The 18,507-nt window shown below is 38.7% G+C and overlaps 2 protein-coding genes across 2 annotated transcripts; both read right to left on the bottom strand.

The window, feature by feature from the left end:
• Positions 1-12,158: 12,158 nt before the first annotated feature.
• On the bottom strand, positions 12,159-13,363 carry LOC143625305 (uncharacterized). The gene is made up of 2 exons (XM_077095674.1): positions 13,003-13,363; positions 12,159-12,193 (listed from the first exon to the last, which is right to left on the bottom strand). The coding sequence occupies exons 1-2, from the start codon at positions 13,361-13,363 to the stop codon at positions 12,159-12,161; spliced, it is 396 nt and encodes a 131-aa protein (XP_076951789.1).
• Positions 13,364-16,174: 2,811 nt separating this feature from the next.
• Positions 16,175-17,418, bottom strand: LOC143625304 (uncharacterized). Its single transcript, XM_077095673.1, has 2 exons — positions 17,070-17,418; positions 16,175-16,209 (listed from the first exon to the last, which is right to left on the bottom strand). Exons 1-2 carry the CDS (start codon positions 17,416-17,418, stop codon positions 16,175-16,177), a joined length of 384 nt encoding a protein of 127 aa, XP_076951788.1.
• Positions 17,419-18,507: the final 1,089 nt, after the last annotated feature.

Here is an 18,507-nt window from a genome sequence, read left to right as displayed (position 1 = left end):
GGTTACAGACAGAAAACCATCGGTAAATGGTCGTTGTATATATAGTTGTGGTGCATATTACCAACAGATATTACATAAGGATCACTGACAGACTATTTTACCAACGGGTCACTTACAACTTTTGTTAACATGAAAATAAAATCAACTTGAAATAAAAATAAGAAATTTATTAACCTTTTACTAGTAGACCTTGATATGAATAAAAACCTTGAGCCGTTGGCGCTTAAGATGTCGGATTCGTGTATGATCACTGATATTTGATAACGTGAAACTAAAATCAACTTCAAAGGTAAATATAGAGTATTGATGTGTTATGGAGAAAATGGAAATTCCATTAAAATTTAAATAGTTTTTAAAATAAAATAAAAATTGTTTTTGAAGTTGCTAGTTACTCTATTCTATTAAGATTAGATAAAAGTTACGTGTAAGTACCCTCGTCGTAAATAGAGGTGTTAAATGAACTGTATACGTGTGTTGGTGTCAACTTTGACAACAGCATGACACGCGATTCATGGATTTACATAGACACAACTTGTACATATGTTTATTATTATTATTATTATTATTAACTTGTACATAAGTTTATTATTATTATTATTAAATATTGTATACTTTAAAATTACAAAATTATAACTAAAAACACAAATTTGTATAAAACAGTTTACATTCAAACTACAAAATATAGATCTTTTTTTCTTTTTAACTTCTAAATTTTGATACAACCGGTTCAAATTGTAGAATATAAAACGCATGATTAAAACTGTTATAAGGAAAAGGTCAATTTTAACATGTTAGACCCAAACCTGATCCGAACAAAATAGTTTTAATAAAAAGGTCAATTTCAATATAAATCATCACGTCATCCAATTCAATCTGACTCGTACTAGAGTAACTAATTGGATGACCAGACACTATTATTGTTTTTAACTAAATGCGTCTATAATTTATCCTGAAATTAACTTGGAATATATTATGCTAAACTATTTCCTATACTCATTCTTGTTCTTTGGTTTCGTATTTTTGTATTTATTTGTTGGTAAAGTAACCAAAATTGTGGGTGTTAAATTATATTTTACATTGAGCTGGAGGAACGATACTTGTTTGAATGGAATAGCTTTGTGTCGAAGAAGGTTGGAATTGTATGTAGCTTGGAGAACGGAAATAGAAAGGTTGCTTTTATTGTTTTCGTTGGCAAGACACAATATTTTGGCGGGGTCGATCATCTGCATCATACGTGAAGAGGTTGAGTATGCGGAACATTTACTAGTATGATCGTATCTTGCCATTTTTCTCAATCGGTTTAAAAATATCATTACTACTTGGTGTAAAGTCCGGACATTTTATGCGTTTCCAGTCCGGGATCTCCTTGATTTGCACAAGTACTCGTGTTTGCAAGGCCGGTTCAACGTTCTCAGAGGCCTAAAACTAACTAAAAGGTTGAGGTCTTTTTCTTCTATTTTCTCTTTTCTTTTCTTTTCTTTATGCGTATAACGCTAAAGAGTATGCAAGAATTATAGAATATGGATGATATGCAATGATAATGGATATGAAACAATCCTCTGTAACTAATTCTAAAAGAACTCTGCTTTCAAAATCTCATAATGCATAACTCCTATTTAAAATTGAGTCCCTAGAAAACTGGAGGCATAATGCCATTGTTTTATTTAGCTTACCCACGAGACGGCCCTGCGTGTTTGCCAATGAAAGCAAATGTATTTCATGCAGCTTGTTTAACGGCAATTTGGAGTAATTGGAGAAGTTGAAACGCAATGTTATTCGAGAGGAAACTGGAAAGCCTAAGTAGCATGATTGGAGAGATAAAAACATTAAGTTTTTTATGGGCTCGTAATAGATCAAAACAAATAAGCCTAAAATAGGAAAGGTGGTGTGAGTTTAATTTGAATATATATGCTTTAAAGGGGTAAATGTATCGTGGGTGTTGTTTATGATTCTTGTAATATTGTATAACAAGCCATAAAACAATTCAAAAAGAAATAAAATAATTAAAAGAAGTGAAGAAATAAGAAGAAAAATAGAAGAAATAAAACAATGGAATAATGAAGAATAAGGAAGTTAAATTCATCCCACATTGGTGGAGGAAAGAAATTGGGAGGCTTCTACCATGGTAAATAGGATTCCTAAATCTTGTCCCACATCGCTAGATTACAAAACTTGTGAGCTCTTTATAAGAAAGAGAGCTCACATGATAATTTTCTTATGTGCCAAATCACACCCAGTAGTCCTAGCGGAGGGTGCGCAGCACCCGACGTGCACGAGCACGGGCTCGGGCGAAGTGCGATGGGCGCCATTTGGCGCTTTGATGGCCACTTTGCACTTCGCACGCTCGCATCGTCGCTTAAGGGCTTCCTTAGTATTTTTGCTCCTTTGCGCGACGCGAAGATGTGTGCTTAGGATTCTTTGCACTACGCTAAGTTGTAATAGTTATCCAGAAAGTTCTTTGTCCTTCACGCGACGCGAAGTGGAAGTCACACAACGGTGACACGTTAACTGACATGTGTCATGCCACGTGACATAGCTAGGGCTAACTCGCCAACCCTACATCAATTTCGCGCGACGCGAAGGTTTTCTTCGCGCGACGTGAAGATGCTCAATTTCAAGTATAAATAGGGAGGAATTCTGGACTTCACAAATCGTCCAAAATTTCTGTCTCTCTCTAAAATTTTCTTATAAGGCTAGTATAATACCCGAGTGGTTGTAACGGTACCTCTCCGATCGAAAGGAACTATATACATGAATCCAAAAGCTCTACCTCAACAAGGTATGACATTGTGCCATCGTGCAAAGTTTTGTGTCTCGTGATTATCGTTATAATTATGGGTTTATACTAATATATATATGCTACATTGTGCTTAATTTAGGTGCTTAACATCAGAAGGCTTGTTAAAAATAAACCTTCAAGGTGAGACATTCGAGACTTTGCACAACTCACATTTGCATGAGACAATTGATTTTTTAACACCGTCATGATGCTTTTCTTAACCCATTAAACTCATTACAGATAGTCCAAATATTTTCAAAGGATTTTAAATACATTACAGTGATTAAGTCTCTGTAGAATTACGGGATGGTTACTACTGGTATTGTGGGGTTTTGTATACAAGGCTTGCCTACTGGCTATTACACGTTACTTATTGGACAAGTGTTAGCCAATAAGTAATATGACCACAGTCACAGATACAGTCGAGTGACAAGTACCTTTCGGTAATTTGTAAGCAGGCAGATGTAAAAACATCTTAATGCCATAACTGTAAAATACGTCATTTATAAATGAATGTACTCACCAGTATTTCCTGCTAATCAAATATTTTTAACATGTTTCAGGTGACTTGTTAGAGACAAAGGAATGATGACTGCGGGCTTCCAGCTTAAATAAGTGGCTTGTCACCAGAATGAAGAAACATGTTTTGTAAATTAGGGTGTGTCCCTATAAAACCTATGTTTATGTAAAAATGGTTTTTTTAATATCAGTTTATGAATTAAGAATTATGGTGTTTTTATAACTCTGATCACTTTTCCTAACTACGGTTCTGATGAAATATTCCGTTGCAAATTATTTTAATAAACACCAATACCACCACTCAACGTTCACGGCTCCCTTCCCGGGGTATAGGGGACGGGGGCTGTGACATATTTATTATTGACGGTATTGTTGAGTGTGAAGCCACTCTTGTGGTTTGTCAAAAGTAGCAACAGAAAATGTGTGTGAAACCTGTAACCATGTTTTGTAGCCTGTCAAAATAAGTGGCGGAAGACAACTATGAGTTGATCCATTTCTTCTGCTACATTAATTTCTTTGTTTAACAAAATCTTATTTAATATCTATATAAGATATTCATCTGTATTGAAATCAATGTGTCACAAGAAGAAAGAAATAAAACAATTCTAGTTACCCACCGTGGACCTAGGTCAGATTTAGACCAAACCGTGTTAAATCTTTGTGTTCTTGATTGTGAGCTGAGTGTGTGTGTGATTTGTGTTCGTGTGTGACCCGTCTGATCCTAACAACTGGTATCAGAATGCAGGCTTTTTGAATCACACGAACCAGGTAGGAGGAGAAGGTAAAGAAGAAGGGCATGTACCTGAGGGATTCGGAACCAGCAGTCTTCGCTACCACCGCCACAGCCATCGCGACTGTCTAGAGTTTCAACGAACCCATCGCCTGCTCGCCTCTCCGGAAATCGTGCATGCCACCATCGCCGCTCGTTTTCTTGGGAGATCGCCAGGGGGATTTTTTGTTGTCTGCTCAAGAAGAAAGAAGAAAGAAGAAAGGGTTTTCTTGGAATAGGTTCTTCTTGGGAAAAAGAAAGGGTTTAAAAGAAAAAAAAATAATTCCTATATTTACCACAAGGCCCCTCAAGTTTGAACAAGATCTCATTATCCATCATAACTTGTTCTTTGCCAATAAAAGTTTGAAACAAAAGTTATTTTTTGTTTCTGATTATTGCTTTCGCTCGTATAAATTACCACTTAGCACTATGAACCCGTTTAGTTAGTAGTAATTTGGTAATTTTTTTAATGGCAGAGGACTGTAAAATTAAGATTGATAAGTTTGATGGAAGTGATTATGGATTTTGGAGAATGCAAATTAAAGATTTGTTGTATCAGAAAAGTTTGCATTTGCCTATGTTGGGTGAACAACCGGATGACATGTATGATGAAGAATGGAAGTTGTTGGATAGACAAGATTTGGGTGTGGTTAGGATTTCTTTGGCAAAGAGTGTTGCATATAACATTGTCAATGAAATAACCACATATGGTGTATTGAAAGCTTTGTCCAACATGTATGAAAAACTATCCGCTTCAAACAAAGTATTCCTCATCCGACAATTGGTTAACACCAAGATGAAGGAAGGCATGTCGGTTACTGCTCACATAAATGAGTTCAACTCGATTATCTTTCGTTTAGTCTCAGTTGGAATAAAGTTTGAAGATGAAATACAAGCGCTACTCCTTTTATCATCGTTGCCTACAGTTGGTCAGGCATAGTCACAGCTGTTAGTAGTGCATCCGGCACTACCAAACTCACTTTCGAGAGTATTTGTGACTTGGTAGTGAATGAAGATATTAGATGGAGAAGCAATGGTGAGACTTTTAATTCTAGTTCTTTATTGCATACAGAAAGTAGAGGAAGAAGAAATGAAAGAGGACGTAGTCGAGGCAGGTCTAAGTCCAGAAAAAAAGGGGACAGTTAAAGAATAGAAACAACATTGAATGTTGGAATTGCAAAGAAAAATGTCACTTTAGAAGCCAATGTACAAACCCAGCTGCAAAGAAAGAAGTAAACAGTGTATCCTCGGAAGAATTAGGTGATGCTCTCATCTATTCTATTGAAGATTCAGCTGAATCTTGGATTATGGATTCGGGTGATTCTTTCCATGCTATCTCATGCCCAGATATAGTCAAGAATCTACGAACAGGTAACTTTGGTATAGTTCATTTAGCAGATGATCAAATGCTTGATATTATAGGTATTGGAGATGTAGACTTGAAGACCTCATTAGGAACTATATGGGCATTGAAAAATGTCAGGGTTATTCCTAACTTGAGGAGAAAGTTGATTTCAGTTGGAAAATTGGTTGATGAAGGGTTTAATGTTCACTTTGGGGGTGGACATTGGAAAATGATCAAAGGCAATTTAGTGATTTCCAAAGGAAAGAAGAAAGAAACTCTATACATGACAGATGTTTCTGCTGAAGGTGTTCATGCAATGACCACCTGTCCGAGTCCATCAAATTTATGGCACAACTGACTCGGACATATGAGCGAGAAGGGATTGAAGATGTTGGCTCTAAAAGGAAAGTTTCAAGACTCGAAGAAAATGGAGACTGAATTTTGTGAACCTTGTGTTCTTGGAAAACAAAAGAGGGTTACCTTTGTGAAGACATGGAGGACACCGAAAGCCCAGAAGTTGGAGCTTGTTCACTTAAATGTATATAGACCAACATCAGTTTCATCTCTAGGAGGCGCAAGATACTATGTAACCTTCATCGATGATTCAACGCGCAAGGTGTGGGTCTATTTTCTTAAACATAAATCTGATGTATTTGATGCTTTTAAGATATGGAAATCTGCTGTTGAAAATAAAACTAATTTGAAGGTAAAGTGCCTGAAGTCGGATAATGGTGGAGAATACACAAGCAAGATGTTTGTAGATTATTATGCTAGGGAAGGGATAAAAATGATCAAGACAGTTCCAGGAACTCCTCAGCAAAATGGTGTAGCTGAGAGAATGAATAGAACTTTAAATGAGAGGGCTAGAAGCATGAGGTTGAATGCTGGGATGCCTAAGACGTTTTGGGCAGATGCGGTTAACATTGCAGCCTACTTGATTAACCGTTCCCTATCTGTTCCCTTAGATTTCAAACTGCTAGAAGAAATGTGGCAAGGGAAGAAAGTAAGTCTGGAGCATCTGAAAGTCTTTGGTTGTAGTGCTTATGACTTGTTGGAAGATAGTGACAGAGATAAGCTAGACTCAAAGGCCAAGAAGTGTATATTCATTAGCTATGGGTTAGAAGAAATGGGTTACATACTTTGGGATAATGAAGGCAGGAAATTAATCAGAAGCAAGAATGTCGTCTTCAATGAAACAAATTATACAAAGACAGAAAAACCAATATACAAGAAGTTGAGAAAGAAAGTGTTGAGTTTGAAAGTGGTGAAAAAAGAAAAGAAGCTTCAGTCGACATTCCAGAAAATGGGAACGAGTCAAGCAATAGTGGGAGCTCAGGGAATGATTCTAGTAATGATTCTGAGGGAGAAGAAATTGCTCCTCAAACTCTAGAAACACCTCAAAATCAACCAAGGAGGTCGTCTAGAGTCACTAGACCACCAAAAAGGTACTCACCATCAGTCAACTACATACTCTTGACAGATAATGGCAGTGTTACTCTGAAGCTATGGGGTTGAAAGATTCATTGCAGTGGGAGCGAGCAATGAAAGATGAAATGAAGTCGTTTGAGAAGAACAAGACTAGCACTTGACAAAACTTCCATCTGGGAAGAAGGCTCTTCACAACAAATGGGTTTTCAGGGTCAAGGAAGAACATGATGGTACTAAACGGTACAAAGCAAGATTAGTAGTCAAGGGTTTTTAACAGAAAGAAGGAGTAGATTTCAATGAAATATTCTCTCCAGTAGTGAAGATGTCTACCATCCGGCTCATTCTCAGTATTGTAGCCGCAGAAGGCTTGCATCTAGAGCAACTAGATGTCAAGACAGCTTTTCTACATAGTGACCTAGAAGAAGACATCTACATGACACAACCAGAGGGTTTTCAGGTTAAAGGCAGAGGAAACCTGGTGTGTAAACTGAAGAAGAGTTTGTATGGTCTGAAACAAGCGCCAAGAAAATGGTACTTGAAGTTTGATAACTTCATGGGAAGAATTGGTTACAAGAGATGTGACAATGATCCTTGTTGTTACATTAAGAAGTTCAACAGTTCTTATATCATTCTACTACTCTATGTAGATGATATGTTAATTGCAAGTTCAGACATGTCAGAAATCAAGAAATTAAAGAAACAAATGTCTGAAGAATTTGAGATGAAAGATTGGGGAGCTGCAAACCAAATACTCGGGATGAGTATCCTTAGAAACAAAGATGGCTCTTTGACACTCTCTCAGGAAAAGTACATTGAGAAAGTGCTAGAGAAATTCAGCCTTAAAGATGCCAAGATCAGAAGCACACCTTTGGGAAGTCACTTTAAGCTTTCTAAAGATCAGTCACCCAAATTAGATGAAGACAAGAAAGAAATGGCTAAAGTTTTGTATGCATCTGCAGTTGGTAGCTCATGTATGCAATGGTATGCACGAGACCAAATATTGCTCATGCAGTGGGAGTTGTTAGTCGGTTTATGTCCAATCCAGGAAGAGAACATTGGGAAGCAGTTAAATGGTTGCTGAGATACTTGAAGGGAACTTCAAAGATGGAATTGCATTTTAAGAAGAAAGATGCTATTCTAAAGGGTTTTGCAGATGCAGACCTTGGTGGGTGTAAAGAGTCATTCAAAAGCACCGCAGGGTATGTCTTTACAGTGGGAAACACTGTAGTAAGTTGGATGTCCAAACTACTAGAAAAGTGTTGCCCTTTCAACCACAGTAGCAGAGTATATAGCAGTTGCTGAAGCAAGCAAAGAACTTATATGGTTGAAGAATTTTCTCAACGAACTTGGAAAAGAACAAGATGATTGTGTGCGATTCTGTGACAATCAAAGTGCAATTCATCTTGCAAAGAATCCTGTCTTCCATTAGAAGACGAAACACATACGGTTGAGATATCACTTCATCAGAGAGCAAGTTAGTAAAGGCACTCCAAATTTGAAGAAGATCAAAGGAAGTAAAAATCCATCTGATATGTTGACTAAGGTTGTCACCTTAGAGAAGTTGAAGCTTTGCATAGCTTCAACTGGCCTTCAGGATAATTGAAAAGAAGGACTGGTAACTAGGAATGCGCTAAGATCAAGAGTTTCTTACAGAAATACAGATGCACAGTTGAAGCACAGGTGAATATTGTTCTGTGGCTTCAAGTGGGAGATTGTTGAGTGTGAAGTCACTCTTATGGTTTGTCAAAAGTAGCAACAGAAAATATATGTGTGAAACCTGCAACCATGTTTTGCAGTCGGTCAAAATAAGTGGCGGAAGACAGCTATGAGTTGATTCCTTTCTTCTGCTGCATTAATTTCTTTGTTTGACAAAATCTTATTTAATCTCTATATAAGAGATTCATCTGTATTGAAATCAATGTATCACAAGAAGAAATAGATAAAACAATTCTAGTTACCCACCATGGACGTAGGTCAGATTTGGATCAAACCACGTTAAATCTTTGTGTTCTTGATTGTGAGCTGAGTGTGTGTGTGATTTGTGTTTGTGTGTGACCCGTCTGATCCTAACAGGTATGTGGGCATGGCATCTCTAGTATCTTGCTAGTGTTAATATGTACATAAACTAGTAAATTTTTTTGTTGGTCATTTAAAAAAAAACTATAGTTTTGAAATTTATGGGAGTATATTTATATATTGTACCCCTTGATATTTCTTTAGCTACACAATTGTTTTGGTCAAAAATCAATTTAAGGATCAAGTAACCAAATTAGTTTGTGAGGAATGGTGCTAATATGAACAATATGAACGAAAATGACAATTCTAGAAAATGAGCACGAAGATTTATACGAGGAAAAGCCCTTAGTAACTAGAATCCCGCCGGCATAAAAACCTCGAGTAGTGAAACTATCACTACCGATTATATTGAACTTGAAAAGATTACAAATGGTGGAATTATAGCCGATCGTGAGTGTTTTGGTCAAAAATCAGTCTAAGGATCACGTAACCAAATTCGTATGTGAGGATTGGTGCTTGTATAAACAAAATAATCAAAGTAGTAATTGTAAAGGTTGGACAACGAGATTTATACGAGGAAAAGCCCTTGGTAACTAGTATCCCGCCGGCACAAAAACCTCGGGTAGTGAAAACTATCACTACCAATTATATTGAACTTGAAAATGTTACAAATGGTGGAATGATAGCTGATCGCGAATACAAGTGTTTGCTATAAACTCTTAGTGCTAAAAGTGTTGTGTGTTAATCAGCTATCACTCAATGTATATATACAAGTAAGTATAACGGCTAGTAAGTACTTATGCTACAATTTCGGCCACGTTTGTTTACTTCTTCAACTTGACCATTCAAGAGCTTGGACGAGAGGGGAAGACCAGGTAAAATACTTCGTCCGCAAGAATAGGAATTTCCAGTAAGCACGTGTTTTATCTGCAAAAAATAGATTAGAATATAACTGAAATTGACTGTTGAGGATCCTTGAATCGCTGAGGATCCTTAGTCCTACTAACAGTTGCCAACAATACTTGAATTTCAAGGATCAAAGATCCTGGTCCCAACAATTGCCCCCAAACATGATATGTGTGAATGGGGTACAACTGTCATGTTTATCCCAAGAAGAGTGCACCGTAACCGTTGATTAGGATTAGACATGATCGTCGGCTACCCTTGTATCATTATCCTTAATAAATAGGTCTTCAATCCTTATAACTTCTGCTTTATTATATTTGAAGTTATACTCCGGTGACTATAATCCTCAGGTATTCCGCTTTCTTTTCTCAACTTATATTTCGTTTTTCCAATATGCCGAAGAAAAACTTGAAAGCATTCTATTGCTCGAACCCTAGGGAAGTGGTTTTGACCTTAGGTCCCAAGATCTTCTCAAAGACCCCTCATCCGAAATCTGTAAATTCACTAATGAGGAGATTGAGAGCATATCTGCTTGCTTTCCCGAAGGAACCGTTTTTAGGCCCTACTACCCTCATGTTAGAAGTGACCATATTTCTAGTGACCGGGTTTGTTTTCCAGCACTTCCATTCCTTCTTGGCTTCTCGTATCCGTTTCCTAATCTTACGACTACCTTCTTCTTCTTCACCGGTATTAGCTATATTCAGGCTATGCCGATGATGTGGAGGACCTTATATACCATCGAAAGACTGATTGTGGAACAAAACCTTGACTTCACTCTCCCAGCCCTTTCTTACCTGTATAGCCTTGTAACCCATGGTTCTAGCAGATTCCTTTTTAAGAGCAAACCCTTTCAACCTCTTCCGGTTAATAGGACTGCCAATAGCGATCAAAGTTGGAAGAATCAATTCTTCTTCGTGTTCAGAGACAGTATTCCAAATAGGAATTCTTTACCAACTAGCTGGATCCTAAGGGGTAGGATAGTGGATCCAGAGGATAGGTGATCCCGATATTATTGATTGGCTGACCGTTGGCTTGTTGTTTCTTGTGCAGTATCCAACTTCTCAGATCTTTCTACTGATCTAGACGGTTTAAAAAAGGCGAAGGTGTTCCTGTCTCTGGATCCTTTAGATAGGACTTTCAAGACTGTTGTTGAAGAGATAGGCGATTCGGACGAGGAAACTGCAAGTTCTTCAGAAACCATGTCCAGTAAGTTAGAGTTTGTTCTTTAATTATAAATATAGTAAAAATAGAAAAGGCAATAGGTCATAAAGAACTTATCTTTTTTCACACAGGTGCACAGAAATCATCATCAAAGCCTTCCAGGAATTTGCTAGGTCAATTCCAACTGGAAGATGTTGACAGCCTCATCTCTTCTCGTTCTTCCAAGAAAAATCTGATGAAAAGTTCCAGCCGGGCACCTCCGAAGACCATGACTACTCGTTCTAAGGCCAGCATGAAGACAAAAAGGGACCCTGACGTGGATGTCCACAGTGCCCAGGATGTGTTCGATCAGCTCTCGAAGGTAAGGATCCTTTCTCCTCACGTACAAATGGTTTGACTATCTCATTGATTCGCTTTCTTTCTATAGGTTGTGGCCAATTTCAAGGTTCTGTATGATGAAAACGTGGCCAACACTGAGAGGGAGCTAGCCAACTATCGTGCCGGGATATCCTTAAAGGAAAGTTGACCATGGAACTTCAGACTGATAAGGGCACCCTAGAGGATAAGCTGGCTCTTACTGACATCCAAGCTCAGGAGCAAGTGATTGAGGTCACCGAGCAGGCCAAGGTGTGGGCTAGTAAACCGGTGCTCACAGCCAGGATCAAGATGGCTGCAGAGGCTGAGGATCCTAACTTCAATAGGTCCACATGGAATGTGGCTATGTGGGAGAAGGCATTGGCTGGCTTTGGTGAAGAGAGTGAGGATGCAGGAACTGAGAGAAGGATCGAGGATGCTGGGACGAGCGGGGTTAAGGATGATGCGTTAGAGGTCAAGGAGGCTGGTGAAGGTGGTGGTGATGTGGCTAAGGAGTAGCTGGCGCAATGGGCGATGATGGATATGAAGACAAGGCCGGAGCCCATTTTTTGTGAAGTTTTAATGTTTTTTGTTAATGGTTTGTATGGACAATGGTAGTGGTAATCCTCAGGATCGATGATCCTAAAGACAATTCTGAAAGGTGGCTAAGGTGGAGAGATCCTCTATTTTGGGGATGAAACCTTAATAGCCTTTCTTTTCTTTTGTTTCCGTATGGACATATGTTAAGTTTCATGTAACCTGATCCGGGTGGATGGTCCACGTTTTGCTGGTGAAGCCCGGATCACCTTTTTATCTCGCCTATGATAATATAACTCTTTTGATTTCTTCCTTATAACTTGTGTCACTAGGATAGAGGATTCTCAATCCTTAGAACTTTTCCCTTCATGATATTTACCTGTTAAAATAAATCATCAAAAAAAAAAGAACATAAAAGTTAGAAAAGCTGGATTTAAAACCAAGTATCTTGGGGACTAGCCCAACAGAACGTGGGGACAATCCCAATAAAACATGGGGACAAGCCCAATTAATACGAGTGACGAGCCGATCCTTGGCGTTGGCCCAAATTTACGCGGTGACGAGCCAAACCCGGCGTTGACCTTAACTTGTTGGTACGTCTACCATTTAATTCGTAGGTCCAAGATATGATTTTTAGCCATGAAATTTTCAGCCACGTATAGTACACTGGTCCACAGTCTCCAATCATACCCAGATAATCGTGCGCTCTAGGCGAGGGTGTAGAAACCTTAATTTGGGAGATAAGGTGAAAACCTTATAAACCTAGCGACAAGGCCGATTAAACTTAGGAGAGAGTTGGCCAACCCGTTTTTTCCACTTGAGGGCCCTATTGCTCAGCATTTCTGCAACTTGACATATTTGACAAAACAAGAATTTAACATAACATGTATAAACAAAAAGTAAAATTTTACCGAGTAATGGACTGAGGTAAATGATTAGGATCCATGATCTTGATCAACAAAAATGTTTTTTTAAAATGTATCGCATTCCAAGCCCTTGGGAGCGTGTCTCCTTCCATAGTCATCAAATGATATGCCCCTTTTCCAGCTTCGGCTTCAATCAAATAAGGGCCTTCACATTTCGGTGCTAACTTCCCGTCAGCGGGATTAGTTGTATTCTGGAACGCCTTTCGAAGAACTAAATCTCCAACTTCAAATCTTCTTATCCTGATATTCTTGTTGTATGCACCAGCCATGTTTTGTTGATAGGCGGCCGTTCTGAATCTTGCTTGATCTTTAAGCTCTTCCACAGTATCTAGATCATGGAGAAGATTTTCGTCATTTCTCTGAGGATCAAGGATGCTCGTTCTGGCTGTTGGATACACCATTTCTGTGGGGATCACTGCCTCAGCTCCAAAGACTAGTGAGAACGACGTCTGTCCTGTAGCATTCTTTGGAGTAGTCCTATTTGCGCAAAGCACATAGGGTATTTCTTCAGCCCATTTGCCTTTCTTTGCTCCAAGCTTTTTCTTCAGATTGTTAATGATGATCTTGTTACTTGATTCTGCTTGGCCATTCACTTGTGGATGGACTAGTGTCGAAGTGATCATCTTGATTCCCCAATTGTCACAAAAGTTAGTAGTTCTTTTCCCAATAAATTGGTAACCATTATCACAAATAATTTCAGAAGGAATTCCAAATCTAGTTATAATGTTACGCTTGATAAAGGATATAACTTCCTTTTCCCTAACTTGAGGGAAAGCCTCAGCTTCGATCCATTTAGAGAAATAGTCTGTCATTGCTAATATGAAGACTCTTCCTCCTGGAGCTGTAGGGAGCTTACCCACTATATCCATTCCCCATTTCATGAATGGCCACGAAGAGACAATAGGATATAGGGGTTCTGCCGGTTGGTGTATAATGTTGTCGTGCCTCTGACAAGCATCAAACTTCCTGGAGTATTCCATAGTAGGCCAGAAGTATCCAGTTCTTAGAATCCTGGAGAATAATGCTCTGCCCCCCCTATATGGTTGCCACAATCTCCTTCATGGAAATCCTTTAGCACTTCTTGGATCTCGGATCCTTCGATGCACCTTAAATACGGACCTGCAAGGGATTTCTTATATAGCATATTATGTACAATAGTATATTGTGATACCTTAGCCATAAAAGCTTTAGGGTTCTCTTCTTTTGGGATTTCTCACTCTTGAATATACTTCATTAATGGAAGGATCCAGGATGAATAATCAAGTGAATGATCCTTAGGATCCATGTGTTGACTCCCATCTATTTCCATTGCTTGGCATTCCTCAATTGCAAGGGATAGGACGTGGCTGATAGGGATTTTTATGTTCTCCGGGAGCTTCAAAGCTGAAGCTAGGTTGCTAAGGCATCGGCCCCAGCATTTTCTTCTCTTGGTACCTGCGAAATTGTAAAATAATCGAAGTATTCTGCAAGATCCTTTACTATATCTAAATATTTAATTAGTTTCTCTCCTTTGACTGCGTATGAGCCATTAAAGTGATTAGCAATTAATAATGAATCTACGAAAATTTAACGATATCTGATTCTCATACCTTTGGCTAGTTGTATACCTGCGATAAGTGCCTCATATTCTGCCTCGTTGTTAATGGCATGGAATTCACAAGATATGGAATGGGGTATTATGTCCCCCCCTCCCTGTGGCGATTTCAGTAGTATTCCCAATCCTATTCCTTTGATATTTGAGGCTCCATCAGTGAAGAGTGTCCAAGGATCCTCGGTTTTTTCGAGCTGTTGAACTTCAAGATTGGCTTGTTCATCTAAATCGCTACTGAAATAAGCCACAAAGTCTGCTAATGCCTGTGACTTAATTGCATTTCTACGCTCATATTGAATATCATATGCACTTAGTTTTACAGTCCACATGGCCATTCTACCTAACATTTCCGGTTTTCTAAGGACATTTTTTATGGGTTAGTTAGTTTTTACAACAATAGTATGAGTTTCAAAATAATGTCTTAACTTAGTTGAAGCCATGATTAGAGCAAGAATAAGTTTTTCCAAATGAGAGTAACTGGACTCGGCATCGAAGAGACTTTTACTTACATAATAAACAAGATGTTGGTTACCTTCGTGATCCTTTATTAAGACTGCACTTAAGGCAGTTAAGGAAACTGCTAGATAAAGGATCAATGGTTCTCCATTCACAGGCTTCATCAAAGCCGGGGCTGAGGATAAGTAATCCTTCAGAGCGGTGAGAGCAGCTTCATGTTTCTCCATCCACTCGAATTTCTTGTTGTTCCTTAGGATGTCATAAAAATCTTTACATCTTTCTGAAGATTTCGATATGAACCTGTTAAGTGCTGCCACTCTTACTATTAATCTTTGTACCTCTTTGACGTTTGTTGGAGATTTGAGGTTCAAGATGGCTTTGATTTGCTCTGGACTTGCTTCTATCCCCCTTTTGGTTACCAAATACCCCAGGAACTTTCCGGCTTTAACACCAAATACACATTTAGCAGGATTTAGCTTCATGTTGTATTTGTCAAGGATGTCAAAAGCTACTTCCAAATCCTTAAGGTGGTTCTCGGTCTTCTTTGACTTAGCACCATGTCGTCGATGTAGACTTCCATGGTGTCTCCCAACTGTTCCTTGAACATCATGTTGACTAGTCTTTGATATGTAGCACCTGCAATTCTAAGACCAAACGGCATAGCAATATAACAATATATGCCTGTAGGGGTTATAAACGACGTATCCTCTTGATCAGACGGTTCCATCTGGATTTGTTGAAATTCCGAGGAACCATCCATAAAGGTCAACATTCATGCCCTACGGTAGCATCCACCATGGAGTCAGTGTGGGGAAGAGGGAAAGGATCCTTGGGACATGCCTTATTTAAGTCAGTAAAATTGATAAATACCCTCCACTTTCCATTTTTCTTTTGACCTACAACCACATTGGCTAACCATTTTGGATATTTTACTTCTCTAATCATACCTGCCTTTAGTAGTTTCTGTACCTCTTCTTAGATGATCGCATTTCTTTCTGGGCAAATTTCCTTCCCTTTTGTTGAATAGGCCTGAAAGAAGGATCAATTCCAAGTTTATGGGTTATTACAAATTTAGAAATACCTGTCATATCTTCGAGCTTCCACGCGAAGGTCGACTTTCTTCGGTGTAAGAAGGATACTAGATCCTTTTCAATGGATTCTTGCATTTCAACACCTATTAGGACTTTGCCGTCAGGATTCTCTGGATGCAAGACCACTTAACCTCCTTTGTCTTTTAAATTTCTGCATGAACATGTGATAACTTTGACGTAGCCTGATCCGGGTGGATGGTCCATGTTTTGCTGGTGAAGCCCGGATCAACTTTTGCTTATAATAATATAACTCTTTAGATTTCTGCCTTATAATTTGTCACTAGGATAAAGGATTCTCAATCCTTAGAATTTTTCCCTTTAAGATATTCACCTGTTAGAATAAATCATCAAAAGATAATATAATAGTTAGAAAAGTTGGATTTAAACCCAACTGTCTTGGGAACAAGTCCAACAAAACGTGGGGACAAGCCCAATAAAATGTGGGACAAGCCTAATAAAACGTGGGGACAAGCCCAATAAAACGTGGGGACAAGCCCAATAAATACAAGCGACGTGCCGATCCTTGGCGTTGGCCTAATTGTACGCGGTGATGAGCCTAGCCCGACATTAACCTTAACTTGTGTATATGGTGCGTCTACCATTTAATTCGTAGGATCCAAGATATGATTTTTAGCCATGAAATTGTCACTCACGTATAGTGCACTGGTCCCACAGCCTCCAATCATACCCGGATAATCGTACGCTCCAGGCGAGGGTGTCAAAACCCTAATTCGGGAGATAAGGTGAAAACCTTATATACCTGGCGACAAGGCCGATTAAACTTAGGAGAGAGTTGGCCAACCCGTTTTTTCCACTTGAGGGCCCTATTGCTTAGCATTTCTGTAACTTGACATACTTGACAAAACAAGAATCTAACATAACATATATAAATATGAACATAAAGTAAAATTTTACCAAGCAATGGACTGAAGTAAGTGACTAGGATCCAGGATCTTGATCAACAAAAATAGTTTTTCAGATAAATTGCATTCCAAGCCCTTGGAAGCATGTCACCTTCCATATTCATCAAAAGATATGCCCCCTTTCTAGATTCGGCTTCAATTAAATAAGGACCTTCCCATTTAGGTGCCAACTTATCGTCGGTAGAGTTAGTTGTATTTTGGAACGCCTTTCGAAGAACTAAATCCCCAACTTGAAATCTTCTGATTCTGATATTTTTGTTGTATGCACCTGCTATCTTTTGTTGGTAGGCGGCCATCCTGAATCTTGCTTGATCTCTAAGTTTTTCCACAGTATCTAGGTCTTGGATAAGATTCTCGTTGTTTGTTTGAGGATCACGGATACTTGTTTTGGCTGTTTCGGTGGGGATCACTGCCTCAGCTCTAATGACTAATGAAAACGGCGTCTGTCCTGTTGCATTCTTTGGAGTTTTCCTATCTGCCCAAAGCACATAGGGTAGTTCCTCAGCCCGTTTGCCTTTCTTCATTCCAAGCATCTTCTTCAGGTTGTTGATGATGATTTTGTTGCTTGATTTTGCTTGGCCATTTGCTTGTGGATGGACTAGTGTTGAAGTGGTCATCTTGATTCCCCAACTGTCACAAAAGTTAGTAGTTCTTTTCCCAATAAATTGGGAACTATTATCACAAATAATTTCAGAAGGGATTCCAAATCTAGTAATAATGTTATGTTTAATAAAGGATATAACTTTCTTTTCCCTAATTTAGGAAAGCCTTAACTTCGATCCATTTAGAGAAATAGTCTGTCATCGCTAACATGAAGACTTTTCCCCCCTAGAGCTGTAGGAAGCTTGCCCACTATGTCCATTCCCCATTTCATGAATGGCCACAAGGAGACGATGGGATATAAGGGTTCTGCTGGTTGATCTAGAATGTTGCCATGCCTCTGACAAGCATCACACTTCCTGGAGTACTCCATAGCATCCTTCTTCATTGTAGGCCAGAAGTATCTGGTTATTAGAATAATGGAGAATAATTCTATGCCCCCTGTATGGTTGCCACAATCTCCTTCATGGAAATCCTTCAGCACTTCTTGGATCTCGGATCCTTCGATGCACCTTAAATATGGACCTGCAAGGGATTTCTTATATATCATATTATGTACAATAGTATGTTGGGATACCTTGGCTTTAAAAGATTTGGGATTCTCTTCTTTTGGGATTTCTCCATCTTGGATATACTTCATTATCGGAAGGATCCAGGATGAATGATCAAGACGATGATCCTCAGGATCCATGTGTAGATTTCCGTCTATTTCCATTGCTTGGAATTCCTCAATTGCAGGCGATAGAACGTGGATGATAGGAATTTTTATGTTCTCTGGGAGCTTTAAAGCTGAAGCTAGGTTTGCTAAGACATCGGCCCCAACATTTTCTTCTCTTGGTACCCGCGTGATGTTAAAATAATCAAAGGATCCTGCAAAATCCTTTACTATATCTAAATATTTAATTAATTTCTCACATTTGACTGCATATGAGTCATTAAAGTGATTAGCAATTAATAATGAATCTACAAAAAGTTGAAGATACCTGATTCTCATACCTTTGGCTAGTTGTATAACTGCGATGAATGCCTCATATTCTGCCTCATTGTTAGTGATCTGGAATTGACAAGCTATCGAATGGGATAGTATGTCCCCCTGTGGCGATTTT

The sequence above is a fragment of the Bidens hawaiensis genome, unplaced genomic scaffold (genome assembly GCF_021521415.1).
Source record: "Bidens hawaiensis isolate Kalapana, Puna unplaced genomic scaffold, B.hawaiensis_p1.1 tig00004101_1, whole genome shotgun sequence".
Taxonomy (NCBI): Eukaryota; Viridiplantae; Streptophyta; class Magnoliopsida; order Asterales; family Asteraceae; genus Bidens; species Bidens hawaiensis.
This window is presented reverse-complemented; position numbering and strand designations above follow the sequence as displayed.

What these genes read in the sequence shown, in the direction of transcription:
- LOC143625304 (XM_077095673.1), bottom strand. Translation starts at nt 17,418, where the DNA reads ATGACCACTTCAACACTAGTCCATCCACAAGCAAATGGCCAAGCAAAA. An exon ending in CTACCAACAAAAGATAGCAG is followed by an intron (nt 16,210 to 17,069) that starts GTGCATACAACA and finishes TTATTCTAACAG; the next exon opens with GTGAATATCTTAAAGGGAAA.
- LOC143625305 (XM_077095674.1), bottom strand. Translation starts at nt 13,363, where the DNA reads ATGATCACTTCGACACTAGTCCATCCACAAGTGAATGGCCAAGCAGAA. An exon ending in CTATCAACAAAACATGGCTG is followed by an intron (nt 12,194 to 13,002) that starts GTGCATACAACA and finishes TTATTTTAACAG; the next exon opens with GTAAATATCATGAAGGGAAA.